Source organism: Chenopodium quinoa, unplaced genomic scaffold (assembly GCF_001683475.1).
Source record: "Chenopodium quinoa cultivar QQ74 unplaced genomic scaffold, ASM168347v1, whole genome shotgun sequence".
Classification (NCBI taxonomy): Eukaryota; Viridiplantae; Streptophyta; class Magnoliopsida; order Caryophyllales; family Amaranthaceae; genus Chenopodium; species Chenopodium quinoa.
The window spans coordinates 370067-390927 of record NW_018744593.1 but is presented as its reverse complement, the minus strand read 5'-3'; the positions used below and the strand labels follow the sequence as shown (position 1 = coordinate 390927).

At 36.0% G+C, this 20861-nt stretch overlaps 1 protein-coding gene across 9 annotated transcripts; it reads right to left on the bottom strand.

The window, feature by feature from the left end:
* Positions 1-4985: 4985 nt before the first annotated feature.
* On the bottom strand, positions 4986-9924 carry LOC110699571. 9 transcript variants are annotated; one of them, XR_002506937.1, is made up of 5 exons: positions 9539-9919; positions 9344-9367; positions 6898-6997; positions 5380-5496; positions 4986-5245 (listed from the first exon to the last, which is right to left on the bottom strand). XR_002506937.1 is itself a non-coding variant. In XM_021877069.1 (4 exons), exons 1-4 carry the CDS (start codon positions 9412-9414, stop codon positions 5189-5191), a joined length of 384 nt encoding a protein of 127 aa, XP_021732761.1. In that variant the 5' UTR covers positions 9415-9532; the 3' UTR covers positions 4986-5188. The 9 variants fall into 9 exon arrangements, 6 of the variants coding, with proteins under 6 accessions (XP_021732761.1, XP_021732763.1, XP_021732764.1 ...); XR_002506938.1 differs by lacking the exon at positions 9344-9367 and having other exon boundaries at positions 9539-9924; XR_002506939.1 differs by lacking the exons at positions 9344-9367; positions 9539-9919 and adding an exon at positions 7809-9265.
* Between the last annotated feature and the right edge of the window lie 10937 nt (positions 9925-20861).

Sequence of the window (20861 nt, the reverse complement as noted above, 5' to 3'; positions counted from 1 at the left end):
AGGCGACTGCATGTCGATGACCGCCTGCACCTTCTCAGGGTTCGCCTCTATTCCTCTCTGATTGATAAGGAATCCGAGAAATTTCCCAGACTCAACTCCAAAGACACATTTCTTGGGATTGAGCATGACATGGTGCCGCCTAAGTGTGGCGAAAGTTTCTCGGAGGTCCGACATATGATCTTTCTGAAGTTTAGACTTGACAATCATATCATCAATATATGCCTCGACATTTCTCCCAATCTGATCAAAGAACACATTGTTTTTCATTCGCTGGAAAGTGGCCGGGGCATTCTTAAGACCAAACGGCATGACCGTGTAACAGTATAACCCCTGATCAGTGACGAAGGCCGTCTTCTCCTGATCTTTCTCCCATAAAGGAATTTGATGGAAACCAGAGTAGGCGTCCATAAAGCTCATCAAAGCATGGCCGGCTGTTGAGTCGACCAGGTTATCAATTTTAGGCAGAGGGTACTGTCTTTGGGGCATGCCTTGTTTAAGTCTGTGTAGTCTACACACATTCGCCAGGTGCCATTCGGCTTTTTAACAAGCACCACATTTACAACCCAGTCTGGGAAGTAACATTGCCGAATGAACCCAGCATCAAGTAAATTTTTAACTTCGGCGGCTGCCGCCTGACTTCTTTCTTCGCCATGGTTCCGCTTCTTTTGCCGTACCAGCTTCTTTTTCGGATCCACGGCCAGTTTATGTACCGCCAGATCAGGACTAATGCCTGGCATTTCATGGACTTCGAATGCAAAGATGTCCTTGTATTCTTTCAATAGTTTGTGAAAGTCGTCACCCAGGTCCCTTAGAGCAGTCGTCCCAACCTTGATTGTTCTGTCAGGACGCGAGTCATCTAAGATCAGGTCTGTATGCTCACCAACTAGCTGAGGGCGGAATTCATCCGACCACTCCTCTGCCAATGATTGCTATTTTCTGTCTTTTCTTGCGGCCTCTGTCTGGGATGCCTTTCTCTTCTTGCCGCCTGCTTCTTGAACAGGCGCACTCTCCTTGACATTGTCAAGGTCTATTTTTCCACCGCTCGACCTAGTGGCCATAACAGTGGGCTTGACATCCGAGAGATAGCACTCACGGACCATCCTCTGATCTCCCCTTAGGGACCCGACTGTTCCATTATCCCTCTCAAACTTGAGCAACATAAGAGATGGGATTATAACAGCCTTGGAATTATTCAGGGTTGGTCGTCCCAGAATCATGTTGTAGGCCGAGAGTTCTTCTACTACCAAGAACCGGACTACCATGTGTCGTCCTTCCCCTTTTTCGCCCAGGCGGATGGGTAAATCCACTCGTCCCACTGGGTGGACGACTCCTCCTCCAAACCCTACTAAAGGGTGGGATGCCGGATGTATGCAATCAGTCTGATATTTTAGTTTCGACAGACATTTGCTACTGATGAGATCTGAGGAGCTTCCGGTATCTATGAGGATTCGGCCAACTCTCTGGTTGTCCACTTTACATTCAATAACGATAGGGTCGTCATGCGGCCCTCTTACCCCTCCTAGATCTTCTTCAGTGATGACAATCTCAGGAAATGAATATTTGGAGGGCCGTTCTTGGTGAACGGAATTTACATCTAACCGTCTGATATTGTCTTTGTTGCCCCTAATAGTGGGGCCGCCTCCTGAGAAGCCGCCTGCAATGGTGTAGACGACTGCATCATCTGTATCGGAACTGTCGGCCTGTTGATTCTTTTTGGCCGACTGCTTTTTCGAGGAAGTGTTCCCCGTAGATTTCTTGACATAAGTGTCAAGATCACCTTGTTCAGCCAGGCGGTCCAGATACCGCATGAGACTGATGCATTCATTGGTGTGATGACCAACATCTTCATGATAATCACAGAATTTTTCTTGGTTCCGGTTGTTTGCAGAACCCTTCCTGGGGACCGACTTCTCAATTGAGATCCGTCCCTTGATTTCCTTTAGGATAAATTGGCTATCCTTTTTAAACGCATACTTTGGGGAGTATGGTTTGAATTCTTTTTTCTTTTTCTGGGCCGGCTGTTTAGAGGAATCAGCCGCCCAGACCTCTTTTCTCTTCTCGTCTTTGTTTGACGACTGTTTCTGTCGTCCTTCTCTTTTGTCGGGCCTTCTCCCGTCTGACTGTTTTACCGTACTACAAAGATCAGTCGCCTGTATATAAGCTTCCGCTTCAATCAAGGCCTCTTGAAGAGTCGCCACCCTCTTTCGGACCAAGTCAAATTTAAAGGTCGACCCGTCTTTGAGACCTCTGAAAAAGTCAGTATAGGCTACTTCATCCGGTAACCCTTGAATCTGTATTCTCATCAGGTTAAACCGCCTGATGTAAGAACGAAGCCCCTCCCTCTCGCCCTGCTGAATTGTTCCTAAATCAAGGGTCGTCTTCTTCGCAGGGATGTTCATGGCGAAGTTGGAGGTGAATAAGTAAGCAAGCGTCTTGAAGTTATTTACACAACCAGTCGGCAGGTTGCCGAACCATTGTTGTGTGATTCCTTTGAGAGTCGCTGGGAAACACTTGCACCAAGTGGGATCATCCAACCCTTGAAGGTACATCAGGTTGGTGAATGCCATCAGATGGTCTTCTGGGTTAGTAGTGCCGTCATAGGCGCCTACTAATACATTTTTCACTTTGGCCGGCTGAGCGGCTTCAGTAATTTCCTTGGAGAAGGCCGATGGCTGTTCACCAAGTCTAAGCAACCGTAGCTGCCAGTCCATAGGTTGGACATTTTTTGCTGCATGTCCACCAAACGGAGGTGGCTGTAAAAAATATTGTTGTTGCGGTACAAACGGTAAGTTTGGTACCGCCTGGTCGCTATGAAAGCCGGACTGACGGGAGGTGCCGCCTGACTGACTCTCATGATACGACTGAGTATGCCTCATCGAGGTATTTCGCAGACTGTCTTGGAAGTTTGAAGTAGAGGCCGACTCTGACAATCGGTCACTCTTCTTCTGCTCTAGCAGTAGCCGAGCGTCTGTGTATGTTTTCCTCGACCCGTCCGCCTGAATATGACGAACAGGTTTCCTATTTCCTGGAGTAGGAAAACGGTATTTTGTGAAATCAAGGGAAGGTGGCTCCCACTTCCTAGATTTAGGATGAGGGGTCGCCTCTCGCCCTTGAACTGGCTTCCTCTTCCGTGAAGTGGAGGGTTTCTGAGCCGACTGCTCCTTGTCCAGAGCAGGCGGCTTCTTGTTGATCAACTCTTGAATTTCTCCCTTGAAGTCCCTCATGAAGGTCATGAGTTCGTTCCTTGTGATGGGAGCAGACCCATCAGTCGGCTGCTGCCGAACAGGCGGTGCGCCTGCTGGCTCGCTTCCAGTTTAAAGATTTTCCCGTTCCCTCCTTTCGGTATGACGGGTACGTCGGGCCCTTAGGGTCCCGTCTGAAGCTGTGTGAGCTTCAACTTCAAATTCATTCTCAGTATCGTGGTCCGACTGAACTAGAGGGTCGTCTAGGGGACGTCTCTCTTTAGGAGCCGGTACAAACGTGGATGCCATCTCAGAAGTACTCTCCCCACAGACGGCGCCAAGATGTTTCGGGGTTTTCTGATGTCCTGCGGGAGAGTTACAATTCCGAGACTGGAACCGGACGCCTGTACCTGCAAAACAAACGGATGCTCCGGATGATTGGAGATCCGCCTCCGACAGTCAAGTTAGTACTTGATTAAGGAGTAATTAATGCGGAAATTAAAGTGATTGGGTCTCTCTAGGTGAGAGAGTTTAATGTGTGTAATCTGTGTAATCTCCCTTAATGAGGATTAAGGGAGGTATTTATAACCTCGGGAAACGTGTCAATCTAGGTTTAGGTTAACCTTGGGCTGATTGGGCTTCCCACGGAAGTTGGGCCTAGGTGACCGGTTATCCCAGGTGTCATGGGAAGGACACGTGTCGTGTCGTAATTGGTCCATGGTGGACGGATCATTGCTTGACACGTGGCAGGCTCCTATTGGCCCATGTGACGGACACATGGCGGAACCTAATTGGTCCACTTGTCAGATGGTGATTGGTGGGGAAAAATCCCCTAATCAAGTGTCCTAGTAAAACTATTTTGACCGCCACACAATGCGCAATTATGGATAAAGAAGAACAAATGTATAACTTTGTAACTCAAGAAGAAAAGAGTAATGGGGAGGACGACTTTAAAGAAGAGATTTCTCCAGAAAATGACCATAACTTGTTGGTGGTTCGCAAAATCTTACTTGGTGATCCCCAAGTTGATGAGAGGCAACGAAACAACTTGTTCCACCTAGATGCAAGATAGGTGAAAAGACTTGTAATGTGATTGTGGATAGTGGCGCTCAAATTGATGTGATTTTGTCTGAGGCTGTGAGTAAGTTAAAGCTACCTACTAGGGTTCATGATGAGCCTTATAAGCTCAATTGGTTGAATGATGGTGCCAACATGAGGGTGAAGAAGCAAGCCTTGGTGACTTATTCCATTGGAGGGTTCAAAGATGAACGTTGGTGTGATATTCTTCCTATGGATGCCATTTTTTCTTCTTTATCCATAATGTAAATCTACTACAAATCTCGTTCTTTTGAGACGCTTTTTTTCATTATTTACGGCATTGAAAAGCGTCGCCATTTTTTTATAAAGCGTCGAGAAAAAGTGAGTCGAGAAATTTGCGACGCTTTTTCGTGTCACAAATCTCGACACCTTTTTATATCCCAATATTTTGTAACGCTTTAAATCGTCGAGAATCTCGACGCCTATCTATGTCCAAAATCATATACGAAGCGTCGACATTTGCAGGAATTGGCGCACTTTCTCGACTTTTTCGACGCGTTTTGTTGTCTAAAAGCATTAAATTGGTGACGCTTTTTTGTGTTTAGAGTTTCAAACATTTGATATTCAATATTTTTGGGACTGTTTTTTCGTCTATATTTTCTACGTTAGGGACATTTTTTCTTATCCATATTATTTAAAAAAAATATCTAAAATATATTAAACAAAAAAACGTGCGTCTCAATGAAAAAAAAAATTACCAAATAATTGGGCCAAACTTTTTTTTATTTCATATAGGTATATTATAGTATATGTACAATATCTCTACAACAGGTATAATTCCAACTTATACTTCATTCGTGACTAGTTGTAGTGGAACAGATCTGCTCATTTCTTCTCAAAAAAATCTTCAATCAATCTTTAATTTAAGCTGCTCCTTAATATACTTGCAAGAGGGCGTAAAGCAAAGTTCATGATGAATGGCGGAAGAAAGGAAGAGTGGAAGCAACTGCCCTTGAAGGATATGCCTGATGCAAAAAATAAAAAAAAAAGGTTAAAATTATCAACAACCTTATACCTGTAATCCTCAAATGGAAGTAGCTGCAGCAGGGAAGGAAGGAAGCGACTCAAAATTCCTTCCTGAACATTCTCCCCCGTATACCTTGACACCACTAGGAGCATGTGAGCCTAGACCCACCTTTCTAGCAATAGTTTCTTTATAATGAAATGAAGCAAAGGCTTTCAAAGCTCTCACGCACTCATAAAACAATTCAGAATCCTGCACCAAAACAAGGTAGAGGAACAGATGCATCAATGCCTGGTATATAAATAAGAAAACAGAACTTTATCAGTGGTTCTCCAACTATACTAAAGCTTAAAATGGCAGCCCTGCTAACAAAGTAACAATGAGATCTAGAAAAATTTCAATCTAAGATAAATACCTACCTTATTGGTGTATGCTTGCCTAACATAGAATGACATTCATGATATTTCAAAGTTAAAGCAAGCTATAAAAGCTGGTTCAATAATATTCTTTTGGCCAAGTAAGTTTGTAGCATATCATATGTTATTGATAAAAAAAAGAACATAAAAAATAAAACATATATAGTTATCATTATCAATCCAACAATTGGACACACCAAATCAATACTGATAGAAATCTGAACAAAAAGGAAAACTCGCCCAAATCAACAGGTTAGTGTGCGCTATCCATGCTGCTGTGACTCCGAACACAACACCTTTAGATGTACCTTCAGGCTTTAGTCCTTTATAGGGTATGTTTTTGTGTAAGACCCAAATGAAAAAAGACTTAAAGAAGATATACAGCATAATCTATAAGAGTAGTTAAAAACAGTAAAAACTGATTTAACAATCTGATCAATACCCCAACTTCATTACCAGATCTAAGATTAGTCACAACTTGATTTAGTAAGACTTTAAGTCAATTAAAAACTTGATTTAGTAAATTTAAAATTATAAAATGCTTAAGGAGCGTCTCAAGAACTAACTAGGATATAAAAACTATAAATTTACTAGAATAAAATTTTGCAGCCAAAGCACATAAACTAAGATGTAGATTTACGGCCAATATATGAGAAAAAAAATTGAAGTACATACAATATTCATTTCATTAGATTGCTTGATAATAATTACAACATCAATATTAACTGCCCAAAACAATCCTTAGTATAGTTGTATATAAATTCTAACCAGAACAAACCAAAAAACATAAACAAATCTCAATTAGCTAGTTAGTAATTAGGTGTAGATATTCAATCTCAGAAAATCAAATCCGATTCAAACTTTAAAAAAGTTTAATCTAGCTTATAACTAAAAGAATTAACACTAACATTAAGTTTATCATCTCTACAAGACCACTAATATGAGTAAAAGCTACTGATCATTAAAAAAAAAGAGCATTAAAAGTTAATTCAAATAATGAAAGTAGATAAAAGACAAATCTTACTTTATCTTAATCTAATATCTAATATACATTAAATCATGCCCATCTAATCAACATACACACAATTACAACTAAGTAATAATTCTATTAGTACTACTACTTGGATTATAATAACCGATATTGGAGATTAAAGTTCCAAAAATCATATAGCTGCTGAATATAAGAAATCAACGAGCGACTGGACAGGAAGATATTGATTGTAAGACAATAATCTACCTCATAATCGTGAATCATTTGCATGCCGATTCTAGATAGATAGTCTATAGCTGCTCCTAATTTAATGGCTTCACCAATAGCTAGTGTTCTAGCCTCAAATCTGAGTCAACAGAGTGGAATTTTAAATCACAATCATACATAAAAATAAAAAAATAAAAAATATGAAAGAAAGAAAGAAACTCAATCATAAATATTGGTGTATAAAAGCTAAGAATGAATATTTCATAATATAAGCACCAAGATATTAAAGCTCAATGTCATCTAAGACAAAATTTATACACATAGTAAGTACTCTTCTTTTTTAGAAATTACATGAATAAATCACCTAAAGTGTAAAGAGATTAAAGACAATTCATTAACAAGCAAGAATAAGTAACCTCTCACATGGAGTACCACACCAGTACACCACCCCTCACAAAAAGGCAAGCTCTCTAGCTTGGGAAATTTAATCATATCTCACACCCCACCTAGTCACCTACTCCTTTTCCCATCTACCATAACCACACATATTAAACAACAACATCAATAAAATACAAGTACTTGTCAAATAATGAGCATATATCAGATACTACACTAACAATACTTGCTCAACCTGTACACCAAATCCGAGCAATGGATACACTTGATCCTAAAAATCATAGGTGATTCAAACAGATCATTGCATGAGCAAAAATATACAATCTCAGAGCATTTCTTCTACATAAGTATTGCTCTATATGAAAGTGACATAGCAGATTTTGCACAAGATAAACTAAATAAAACAATAATATACAAGATTTACAATAATTTGCAAATAGTTAAATTGATTCCTGAAACTACAAAGTAGGAAATTTGGCAAACTATAATGCACATCATCAGTATCAGCTTAATTAAATACAATAAATCAAAAAAAGAAACAAAAAATCAATTACCCATCTCAATTGCCCAAAATCTAAAACTGTTGTGGAGGCTACAAGCTGTCTAAGGCCACAACAATATTTGTAACAAAGAAATTAGTTATCCAAACCATTGACATAAATGTTCAATTCGAACAATAAACGTGTATTTATTTCTGGACATTGTAAACTGAATCGAATCGGTGAAACCTTGTTAAACACAGATTAGAGAAAACCTCAAAAATAGCAAAATTAAAACAAAAAAAATTAAATAATCATACTAGAAAACAAATAAAAAAAAAAGTGAAGTTAAGAGTAAACTACAGAAAATTGAAGACAAACAAAAATGAATTTTCGATCGACTTCAATTATTAGAATTGAATACAAGATGTGAAAAACAAATTGCACCTACTATAAATACCTTGAAAATTACAGATCTTGTGAGGAAAGAAAAATTCATTGATTTTTGTAAGTATATCTTGAATTTGGAAGCAAAGAATGGGAAGTTGAATAGTGACTAGTGAGAGAGAGTAGTGGGGAAAGAAGATGAGAGTTTAGTGGTGGCGGCTGAAAATAAGATTGAAAATCAATAACCCTAACACGTGGAATTATCACGTGCAGGGCAAGTGCTTATTTTTCTGTTTCTCGACGTGGAATGTGGACGAGAAAGTCAAAGGACGCTTAAAAGCGTCGATAAAACACAGAACTCTTAATTTACCTGTGACGGTCTTCCCTAGCGTCGAAGATACAACGTCGAGAATACTAGCATTTTGTAGTAGTGTAAACAACCAACAAAGAAACAACACCAAAAAAACAAAGAAAGAAACAGCAGCTAGCTAGTAAAGGTAGCAAGCAATCTATACACCACAGGAAGCAAAGAAAACAGCAACAACAACAGCCCTTGAGAACCAACAACAAGCACACAAACTATATAAAGCAGCACAGCAAGAAAAGCAGCAGGCAGAAAGCACAACCAGCAGCATGGAGCAGAACCCACAAAAGGCAAGCAGAGGATAGCAGCAAGCATCAAAGAGAAAAGGCAACACGCAGAACACCAAGAACAACAAGCAGCAACACAAATCACAAGCTGAAGGCAGCAAACAGCAGGCAGAACACCAACAACATACAACAAGCAGCAGCACAAACAAGCAGAGGATAGCAGCAAGCATCAAAGAGAAAAAGCAGCAGGCAGAACAACAAGCAGCAGCACAAACAACAAGCAATAGGCAGCACAAACCCCTTTATTTTCATTTTTCTAAACTATAATTTCAAGTATCTTTAATCTAATTTGCGGAAGTTGTTATCGATGAAGGGTGATAAATCAATTAAGAGTTCTAAAATTAATAAAATGAGGAAAACATTGTCTGATATTAGCAGTATTCATTCTCAACACAAATCTCCTTTCAAGAATCAGGAATTATAAAAAAAATTTCAACCAAGAAACCCCAAATAAAATTTCACAAAATTAATACAATAAATCAACAATTCAATAAACATAATCAAGCAAAACAAATACCAATAAATAATAAAAAGTATTATATAAAAAAGTATCTAATTAATTAGACCATGACCTGCGTGATATATATTCTTGAATTCTTTGCGTCGATCGTTTCGAAATCCCATTAGCAAAAAGAATTTCCATAACATGCAATGAATAAACAAAGATTCAGCAAAAGCAACCTAATTTGAGTGAATGATATATCAACCAAAACTTACGAAATTGATGCGAGATTACGGAAAATTGATGACAAGAGCGAGGAGATTACCGAAAATTGAAGATAATACTGAAGAAAGGAACGCAAAATTCAACAATTTCAAGTGATTTAGGAGATCAGATGAGATCGATCGAAGCAAAGGAAAGTTAGCTAGGGTTTCGAAAATGGCAAACTAAAGGGTTTTTTTTTTTTTTTTTTTATTTCTTCAATCTAACTTTTATTTTGGTATACTGTATGTCTGTATATGGGCGGTTATTTTTTTTAATTTTTTAATTTTTTGATTTAGCTAGCCCGCTTTTTTTTTCTAAAATTTTAAACTCCCAGGATGGGCTGTAGTCACGTGCATTAAGGTTTGTGTATTTCGACGCTTTTATTTGTCGAGATCTAATTGTGGCGCTTAAAAGCGTCGAAAAAACACGGAAATTAATTTTTTTGGCTAACGCTTGTTACCTAGTGTCGAGCATAAAGCGTCTAGAATGGACGGGATTTGTGGTAGTGCTAATGTGTTTATTGTAACTACCAAAGATGGTAGAAAAGTTAGATTGTTTCCTTTACCTCCCAAAGTTGCTAAAAAAGAAAAAGGGAAAAGCAACTATCTTGTAATTAGTATTGAACTTGAAAAAATAGTGGAAGAAATTGGGGAAGGGTATGCTTTGGTTGGGAAGGCCAAAGATGAGATTTGTTTTTCCCGATGAGTTGTTAGGAGAATACAAATATGTTTTTCCCGATGACTTGTCCAACAGACTACCTTCAAATAGGTGTATTGACCATGCCATTCCAAGAGTCCCTTTAATTTGCCTCACAATGCTATCTGCCGCCAAATGAAACTTAAAGGGGGGAATAAGTGGAAAACGACATCCAAAACCAAGCAAGGATTGTATGAGCGATTGAAAAAAAATTCTAAAAAGGGGTGTGTGCAAGTGAATCATAAAATTGATTTAAGAAGTGCTACTTTCAACATACGAGATTTATCTCCTTATTTAGTAAATGCGAGTTTGGGGTCAAACTTTTTTCAAGAAGGGGGGAATGATCCAAGATCAAGAAGCCCACTTAGAATCTCCGTAGATCAAGAACCAATTGCTCTTATCTTGGAAACACTTGGATTTTATCCATTTTCAAAGAGAGCCGAAATTCTATGTTGCATTTCATGGGTAGATTGAAGATTGGAAGCAATTGGGCATACATCACACTTTGGCCCATTTCACTACTATTTTTGGGCGTGTGTTGCTTGGTTTATTTACTTAGTATTATTTAGCTTAAGTATGTTTTTTTTCTAAAAAAAAAAATACCAAGAGTTGCTCTTTGGCTGGTTGTAATAGGAAGAGTTTAACTCTTCATCTTTAGGCTTAATTAGTGCATTTAAGCTAGCTTGTATTAAAGGAAAACCATGGCTTTTGGCTCTCCATCTTTTGGACGGTTTTCCTTGCCTTTTGGTTTGCTTTTTTTGCTGCTCCTTTCCTCTATAATAAGGAGAGCAAACCAGAAGTAAAAGCAGTTTTGAGTTATACATAAAAACCGCCAGGTTGCTTAGCATTCTTCTTTGTGTTTGTCCAAAGTTTGAGTGTTGTTCCTTGTTGCTTTGAGTTAGTTCTTGAGTGACACGATTAGGGAGAGATTGAGTGTGTCTTGTCTCTAGCCTAAGAACCCAGAACTTTGAGTGTGTTCTTGAGTTTTGGTTAATTTTCACCGGTGTAAGTTGTTCCAAAGTGAGTAGCAATTCATTCAAGTCTTAATACCATAACAACTTGTTGGAGGGGTGTATCAGATTTACATCATACTCATCTTGCATAAAATGTAGGAAAAATTGACAAAAAATAAGACAATGCAACCTTGCTTTCAGTGGTCCGCCCTTAGCCTATTTTTAGATAATACAACCTTTGGGAGTTATCTACTTTAAACAAGTTACTACCGGTTGATAACCTGGTTAACAGGTTATATGGGACACGTGTCATTATTTGATTGGTTTGATAATTATTTTATTACTCTTTAAATTATTTAAAGTTTTTAAATTTCAAATGATTTAAAATAATATTATTAACATTTTTTAAAAAATTGAACCCCCCAATACCACCCCTCTCCCAGTACAGCCAAGCCCAGCCACTGGCCCCTCCCCACCCTCGGCAGCCGCCCTCGCGCCGGACGGCCGACCAACCCCACCCCTTCCCTTCCCGACACCCATACACCACCCCTTCACCCTCCCTGAATCAACCCCTTCCCCTTCCTCCACCGCAAGCCCATCAACTTTTGTGTGTGGCCAGCTAATACACGAGTAACCCTTGACCAGGTAACCTCTGATTGACCGAGTAACCAATAACTGACCGAGTAACCCTTGACTAAATAACCCCTGACCTACCGAATAACCTCTAACCAACAAAGTAACCCTTGATCGAGTAGTAACCCCTGACTGACCGAGTAACCCTTGACCGAGTTAGGATCCCTGACCGAGTGAGTAACCCATGACTTAGTAATCCCATTTATTCTTTCAAAAAAAAAATATATATATAAAAAATAAATAAAAAAATAAAAAAAATTGTGGCTGGCCACGTATGAAAGTATATTGCTTTCTAAGAAAATTGTTGTGCAACTCTCAAACATATAGTCATTAGTCCCCAATAATTTCTCCATTATCTCTACCGAACGATAGAATTCGTTAAAGAGGATATTTGCTTTATAGGAGATCAATCAATTAAGAGAACATGTTCTATTAAAAAAAAATAATAAAAAAAAAAAAATTAAGAGACTATGAGCATTACTTAAACCAAGGATTAACCGTATTAACCATGTTATAATGTACAATCTTAACAACCTTATTGTATAGTGTACAATATCATTCATCAACAATTTCAACTGCTTTATTTACATAGCTTTCATCTGAGCATTGATCTCCCACCTCCTTCGCCGCCTCAGTGAACTCGAACAATATCTTCATGGACTGCAATTGATCTTTCTTTGTCATAGAAAGTTGATCTTGAACTTCAATAAGCTTTGCTTCTTTTTCTTCACTTTCCTTGACACATCTTGAAAGCTGTTCTCCAAGCTCTATGGTCTTTTTGAGGGAAGACTCCAATTGACACTCAACCTCTTTTATGCTTTTGTTCGAAGATTCTAGCTCAATCTTGGTAGATTGTAACATAGAATTTAAAGATTCTAACTCGGATTTCTTTGAAGAAAGTTCATTACTTGCCTTTTGTAATTCTACTTCACGGTCCTTTAAACAAGTCGAAAGCTCCTCGATCTCTTTCTTTGAGGCTTCCAATAAGCTATCCTTGTTCGTCGACATCACCATTAGTTCTTGGTCCTTCTGTTGTACCTCTTTTCTTAAGATATCATTGAGGGAGTTTGGTACTATCACTCCAAAAGGAGACCAATCAAATATTACATTATTAAGTGGCCGAAAAAAGGCCAAACCTAATAACCAAAAATAACATTCTCCGTTACAATTAACAAAAATTGTTCCATCAATCCTTAAACGTAGAGAATTATACAACTTTTGCAACATAGGTTCCTTAATCTCAATACCATATATAATCAATTGGTCGAAGTTCAAGTTTATATCGCGGATTGGTTTGTACTTTGGCCACTCGTTGAAGCTAATCATTTGGTAACGGAACGTATCATTGTTATAAGGAGAAACAAAAACATCAGGGGTTTCTTCTAGTTTATATGTGGTCATTTTGAAATAGATGGCAGTATCAATGAGAGATGAACAATATGTTATAAGAAAAATATAATAAGAAAGGATTCAAAAGATGAAGTAATTTGGTTTTAATTTAGTTTAGATCAATGCTAGGAAATGAGCTTTGCAAATAAACATCTACATATATGCTCCTAATAAGTTTACAAGATCTTTTATTTTTGGGAAACTGATGAAACTATTATTCCATTCCTTGCTTGTCTTGTAATGCAACCAAAATAGGTTGGCAAATGCGAAGCTAAAACCCTTCTCAAGATTAAAATAAATGGTACGTAAAAGCCACAACCTTCTTCCTGTCGATTAAGATAATTGAATCCTAATTTAAAGAAAGGGACGGAAAAATTAATCTGTGGTGTTATGCTACAATTGTATAAGCTTGCAATAAAAATTTCACATTACAACTATCAAAAGTAATTCTTAGCATTGTTAAAAAAAAAACCTGGTGATTCCTATAAAACAATAAAGAATTATAGCTTTTGGTTGCAATGCAGTTTTATCACATAACTGAGTGCCACGGATGGCAGTGGCCTGTGGGCGCAGCCCGTCTAGCTTTTGGTTCGATTTGCATTACACCCAACTATTTCTTATGTACCTCATATCCGACTTAAATGTTACTATTATTATTTTTTTTTTTTGTTTTTTTTGTTTTTTTTTTTTTGTGTTTAGAAAGTCACAAGGGCATGGTGAAAATCGATCACAGGATCACCTGGAACCGGGAGGGGAGCTCTAACCACTTGAGCTATTTCTCACTTTCGACTTACATGTTATTATACCAAAGTCAAATAATTCATCTAAAACTATGTGCTCGTTTAAATGTAGCAACAAAGTCAAATATTTACTAGAGTGAGCGACAGTGTAGCTAGGAAGTATATACAAGTGGTTTGTAGTTACAATCTTATAAATATTCATTCATCAACAATTTCAATTGTTTGGTTTACATAATCACCAAGACATAATTGATCCTCCAACTCCTTTGCCTCGGCAAACTCAAACATTATCTTCATGGAATGTACTTGATCATCCATTGTCATATTAAGTTGATCTTGTGTACTTTAATAAGCTTTTCTTCTTTTGCTTTGCTTTCCTTTAGACATCTTGAAACTTGTTCTTCAAGCTCTATATTCTTTTCACGAAATGACTCCAATTGGCTATTAGTTGATTGTAACTTAACTTTACATGAAGAAAGCTCATTTTCTAATTCTATGATAATAACTTGATTTTCTTTTTTAGTAGAGGAAAGTTGATACTCAACCTCTTTCATGTTTTTCTTCGACGATTCTAGCACAATCTTTGTTGATTTAACTCATTCACAATCAAATAAAATTGATCCTCCATATTCAAAAACTTAATTAACTCTCCAAGCATCACTTTCCTTTTTAGTTAGCAGAAGTTGTTCCTCCAACTCAATTACCCTTTCTTTCAAAATTTCAAATTCAAATTTCGTAGATTTTAACTCCAATTTCAAGTCTTCTCCATCCTTTTGACAAGCCAAAAGTTGTTTCCGAATCTCCTTCAACTCTTCCTCCAAGGCTTCCCAACCTTCCTTGTTCGCTATATTGCCTCACCTGGCCTTTAGCAGAAGAAAGTAGGCTACTCATTGACACCAATTCTTTATCCTTATGTTGTAACTAGGTTAAAAGCAATGCACGGATGTTAAATATTTTTGACAATAATATTATAAAATACTCTGTATAAAGTAAAAGATATGCAGAAATATTTCATTTGAGTATATATGAAATATGATTGTCAAATTGGAAAGAAAATATCATAAGGTATAAATAGTTTACTTAAAGATTTTGTGCAAAAAAAAAAAAAAAAAAAAAAAAAGAAAGCGAAAAAGGCGGGAAAATTTTTCACAAGTGTCATTGGTTATTCGCTTTTAGTATAAGTTAATCGATTGATTTTTTGAGATATCATATGTAGACGGAGTTTGGTACAATGACTCCAAACCGAGACCAATCAAAGAAATCATTATCAATCGTCCTACTTGCGGAATGGATTAATATAGCATGATCCATTACCATTAACATACACATGACCGGCTTTTGGCCTCAAACTAAGAGAGTCATGCAACTTTTGTAACATAGGTTCTCTTATCTCGGTTCCATGTATAAATAATTTATCTTTCCTAAGGTCGATCTTGCAGATAAAACTGTGATCGGATTCCCCACGGATAGTAACCTTTGTATATAGGAACCTATCGTCCAAAGAAGTAGAAGATATAAATGTACTAAGGTTTTCTTCTAATTTGTATGTGGTCATTTTGTTTATTTAGGACACAAATGGAAATAAGCGCAAATAAAAGATGAGAGAAATAGAAGTTAGATTAAGGCTTTGAATCTAGTTGATTAGGTAAGAAAACAAATTGATCAGCTGCAAGATATTTAAATCGTGCAAACCAAAAAATTTAATGTACTATACATTAGAATTACTAATTACTATATGTTATTCCTTGCTTGTGGATTGCTTTAGTTACGAAGAAGTTGTTTTCATTTTTACATATCATATTTGAATGTTACATACTTTGCATTAGGCCATTAGTTATAGTTATACGTAGTAGTAAATGTAACAAGTATAAACGTGATGTAAAGGTTAGTAATGGTGGGTTGGGCACAAGTTGTGTTCGTGTAGCTAGGCAACTCATATGTTGTGTCAGCGTGTCTCATGCACAATTGAGTTGGAGGCAAATGCATAGCATAGTTAGGATTATTAAATAATAAACTTTAGTTGGGATTCTTAAAAGTAAATCGCCCATAGTTGGTATTATTTAAGTGTATTTTTCCTATACAAAAAACAGAGGGAGTATTAAAATAAGCTAAAAAAATTTATGTGAATAGAAATAACCCTACCTATGAATTGAAACTCTAGTCTAGTTTCAAAATTTGCATCGCGGCTTGACCTAGTCTTCCCATCGGCCACCTCTACCTAGGCGCGCACTGGTCCAACCATATACAGCTCAACCATCATTTCCAATCATGTTTCTTGAACTAAACTTGATTACTAAGACTAATTTAATATGCAAAATTGCAACCATTGATTACATACAATGACACACCATGGTGCTGATTTTGGGTAAATCAAATGTCTAAGAACATTACGTAAGGAGTAACTTATTGAAAGGTTTGGATATTACTTACATTCATTTAATTTAAATGTATTTCTTTTATATTTACAATTATTTATCATCAACAATTTCAATTGCTTTATTAATAACATAGCACTCATCATAAGAACATCGGTCTTCTTTCATTTCTGCGGTGAAATCCAATAAAACCTTGATATTTTGCAACTCATTCACAATCAAAGATAATTGATCTTGCATCTTTTCACCCGTTGTAACTTGCTCTTCAAGTTCAATTATCTTTTTGTGGGAACACTCTAATCGGCTTTTAGTTAATTGTAACTCTAAATCACTAGACGAAAGTTCATTCTGTACCTTCTGTAACTCTGATACAATATCTTCATTTTCTTTCCGCCGACACAATAGTTGAGACTCGAGCTCCAATATGTTCTTGTTCGACATTGTTAGCTCTATCTTAGTCGTTTGCAACTCAGATACAGTTGCAAAAACTTGATCTTGCAAACTTTGAAGCTTTATTTTCACATCTTTGTTTTCTTTCTCACAACTAAAAAGTTGTTCCTTCGAAAAATCCAACATATTTTTTGTAGAATTTAACTCGGAATTAGTAGAAAAGAGTTGGTGTTGTACCTTTTGAAGTTCCAATTCCATGCTTTTAATATCCATCTTATTAAAATCAGAAACTCTATCTCGTTGAAGTTGTTTCAATTCCTCTTTCGACAACTCGAACTTGATCTTCATAGCTTCCAATTCAAATTCCTTTACAGAAAGTTGACTATGTACCTTTTGTAACTCTGTTTCTTTATCAAGCTGCTCCTTTCGACAATCCGAAAGCTGGCATTTAAGCTTTCCCGTCTCCTTCTTTGAGACTTCCCAACCATCCTTGTTCACAACAGCTTCACCTTTAGTAGAAGCAAGTTGGCTACTCATGGCTGCCAATTCTTCATCCTTCTGCTGTTGTTGCTTTCGCAACGCATAATTGACCGAGTTTGGAACAAAAACACCAAAGGGATGCCAATCAAAGATAACATTCTGAATTGGACGATAAAAATAACCCTTTCCTGTCACATTAATATAGCATGCACCATTGCAATCAACAAATATATTTCCAGCATTTGACCTCAAAAGAAGAGAGGTATGCAACTTTTCGCGAATAGAATCTTGTATCTCCGTTCCATATATGATCAATTTATCATTTCTTAGATCTATATCACGGAGAAAACTGTTATTTGACTCCCCTTTGATGGTATACATTCTAAAAACATATGATCCTTCGTCGACCATAGCTGTAATGTAAGTATCAGGGGTTTCGTCTAGCTTGTATATGCTCATTTTTTTTCGATTTAGAACACTAACAAGACTAATTATTGATGAAAAATGAAATATCAAAGAAACAAAACTAAAAGGCAACAAAAGCTAGCAAAGAAATTAAATGTAGTGTGGTTTAATTTTTTGAATGGTTTGTTTATGTAAAGGATTGGTTCGGTTAAGGATCGAAACGAACTCGGTAGCATATATATAAGTGTTGTCTGCTGATTAGTTACCACTTACCAGAAGTTATGTTTAAGGAATAAGGATTTAACCAACTTGACAATTATTCCTAACCTGATTAATTGCTTTGCTTAGCTTGTCCATGGTTGATTTCAATTTTGTTTGGTAAGGTGGATGATATAATGTTGGAAAGGAATAATATGAAGTACAAAGTATTGTAAATTTAGGGAGTGATAATGGATATTGATAGAAAGTCATTCAAATGGAAGCTTAGTAAGCAATGAATATACTCCCTTAGTTTCATAAAGAAATTTCAAATTTTCATTAACGATACTCGTCGTTATTTTTTTTAGTTGATATAATTTTATCACATTTGGCAACACACAACTAGCCTCTCAATCTCTCCGAAACCGTATGTAGCCTCAATTGTTGAGTTTTAAAGAGCCTTCCATCAGTTTTTCCTAATAGATCCCAAATATTTGTTTCTCTAAAGATTTTTTTTCTTTTTTAAGCTTTATAATAACCCTTCTTTCTTTTGAGAGGATATTCCCCCTCGAAAGACAAGGGTCTTTATTCAATACATTTACAAATTTTAAGCAATTGTAATTTAGTCATTTGAGTTAAAATAATGTTATTTAATGCTGCGTATTTTTTTTTATGAAGATGTAACGAAATTGGTCCTAGAGTTGATTTTGACTTTAATTTGCATGATAATTAATTTGGAAAAAAAGAAATTGTCTTCTTAGTTCTTACATCTCTATATAATCAATCAATAACATAATACTAAAACAGACACCACGAATGACACGTGTCACTTCTTGGTGCTCTTTTTTCCCTCCAAAAATCCCCTCTCTCTTTTTAGCATAAATCTTTTATTTTTGGAATATTTGGATAATACAACTATAATACTATATTATCCCAATCTTATATATTATCATTATAATACTACCTTCGTTATATATTGGTTACAACTTTGAGGTATTATTTGTGAGATATTAAATATTCTAAAGTTGCAACTAATATTTAACGGAGGTAGTAATTGTATTCCATTTTATTTCGTATTCTATTTACTTAAAATAGTTACACAAGATTTTGAGACCTTTTAATTAAGGGAGGATAAACTATAATTTAGAAGGTTAAAATATGATGGAGAATATAAAATAACGGGCCCAAAACTACAATATTAACATTTAAATTTCCATTATATAGTTGTATAATAGTGGAGTTCAATGGAAAAAAAAATAATAATAAATAAATCTATTCATGGTGTTGATTGAAAATCTTATGAAATAATAACAATTGAGTGAGTTTTCTGTTAAAAATTTCTGTAATAATTTTACCAATTTTATAATTTTTTTTCCCTTCAAAAAAATCATCGATCATATTGGACATATGTCAAGCTATTATAAAAAAATTTCCCGCCAATAAAATATATGATGTCAGCTTTAAGTGTTTTTTAAAAAATTATTCTACTTAGTTTATTGTTTGGAAGTACATTGTATAGTTTTTTTTTTATTTTTTTTTTTGGACTAAATTAATCCATTTATAAAAAATCGTACGACATCTACATTGTATAGTTTTATTGAGAATCACATGCATCATTAATATAATATAATGTACACTATTTTTATTTTCAACACAACTAATCAAAAATAATTTATTTTTTCCTCAATTGTAGTTTTAATAATTTTTGCCTTATTATTTCATCTTTCTTATATGCATTGCATTTGTTTGTTCCACATGAGCTACTTTATTTTTATATTATATCACAAATTAATTATGGAAAAAAGGTTATTAGTACCATGCATCACACGACACTAATCTAGTATCAACTATGTTGGAGTTAAGAGGAAAATTTACCGGAAATAACACGACCTTTGAGCAGTCTTCCAAAAATAACACCACCTTTTGATTATATCAAAATAACTCCACCTTTTATGTAATTCTAATATAAATGGTACAAAAATATGGGTAACCGGCTCCTATAGGTAAAAAGGTGACGTGCTTCGTTTTTGGGGTAAGTCAGGGATTGACTTTCATTCTGCCCCCTTAAAGAAGTCTACGTGCAAATAAATTCCACAACCACCTCTGTTTCCCTCTATAATTCATTTCCCTCCCAATTTCACTCTCTCTCCCTTCTTCTTTACTGAACATAATTAAGCACCCAACCACAATTGCTGAGCAAAATTAAATTCGAAAAATCAACCCCATCAATTGCGTAGGAGTTCGCACTAGAGTGAAGGAAGAAGAGTTGCGATCTTTGGTCCCTAAGATAAAGATTAGATAACGTATTGTACATAATATATATACCATTAAACCATATTATATAATGTTAAGGAAGAATCGTTTAGTATCTTGATGTACTGGAGAACGTCAATTAATCAATCACATAAAAGAATGCTTGGTAAAAGGAAAAAAGAAACCTTGGTTAAAGGAAAGAATAATTTCCTATACATGTATGAATGATATTGAACGTAATAGTTAGCTACCACCTCTACCAAGCATAGCTTGGTCTAGTGGTAAGGTTTGCATCTCATAACCATGAGATTGTGGGATTAAACCCTATTAGAGGCACTTATTCTCTTACTCCCCCCCATCCTAAAGTGTCTAGCCCGCTAATCCGATCTAGGAGAACCTATGAGATGTTCCGACCTAATATAAGCACTTCTCCCTTACCAACAAAAAAAAAAGCTACCTATGCCAAACAAACCCTTAGCTTATGACAAATGGTGTTCACTAAGTACGAGTATATCAAACTATGAACTACGGAAAATGCATTGATTTTGACCTTTTTTTTATTAAAAAAAAATATATACATAGTAACATAGTTAAGGTTCGTGAAATAATTGGGGAATGTATTATGGTTCATGAAAAAATTGCGAATATCATCACGTCAATTAATTATTTAAATTGTTATTCAAATCATAATAAGTTAGGGTTCTTATGCAAATTAGAAATTTCTGCCAATTGAATTATTTTTCAAAAGTCAGCACTATTTGCATTAGTTAATCTCAAGATCAAAATTCTGTCAAGTATAAATCCACAACATGATTAAAGTATGTAGATTATGAATATAGTGTAAAACTCAAAATATTGCAAATAACGAGTAA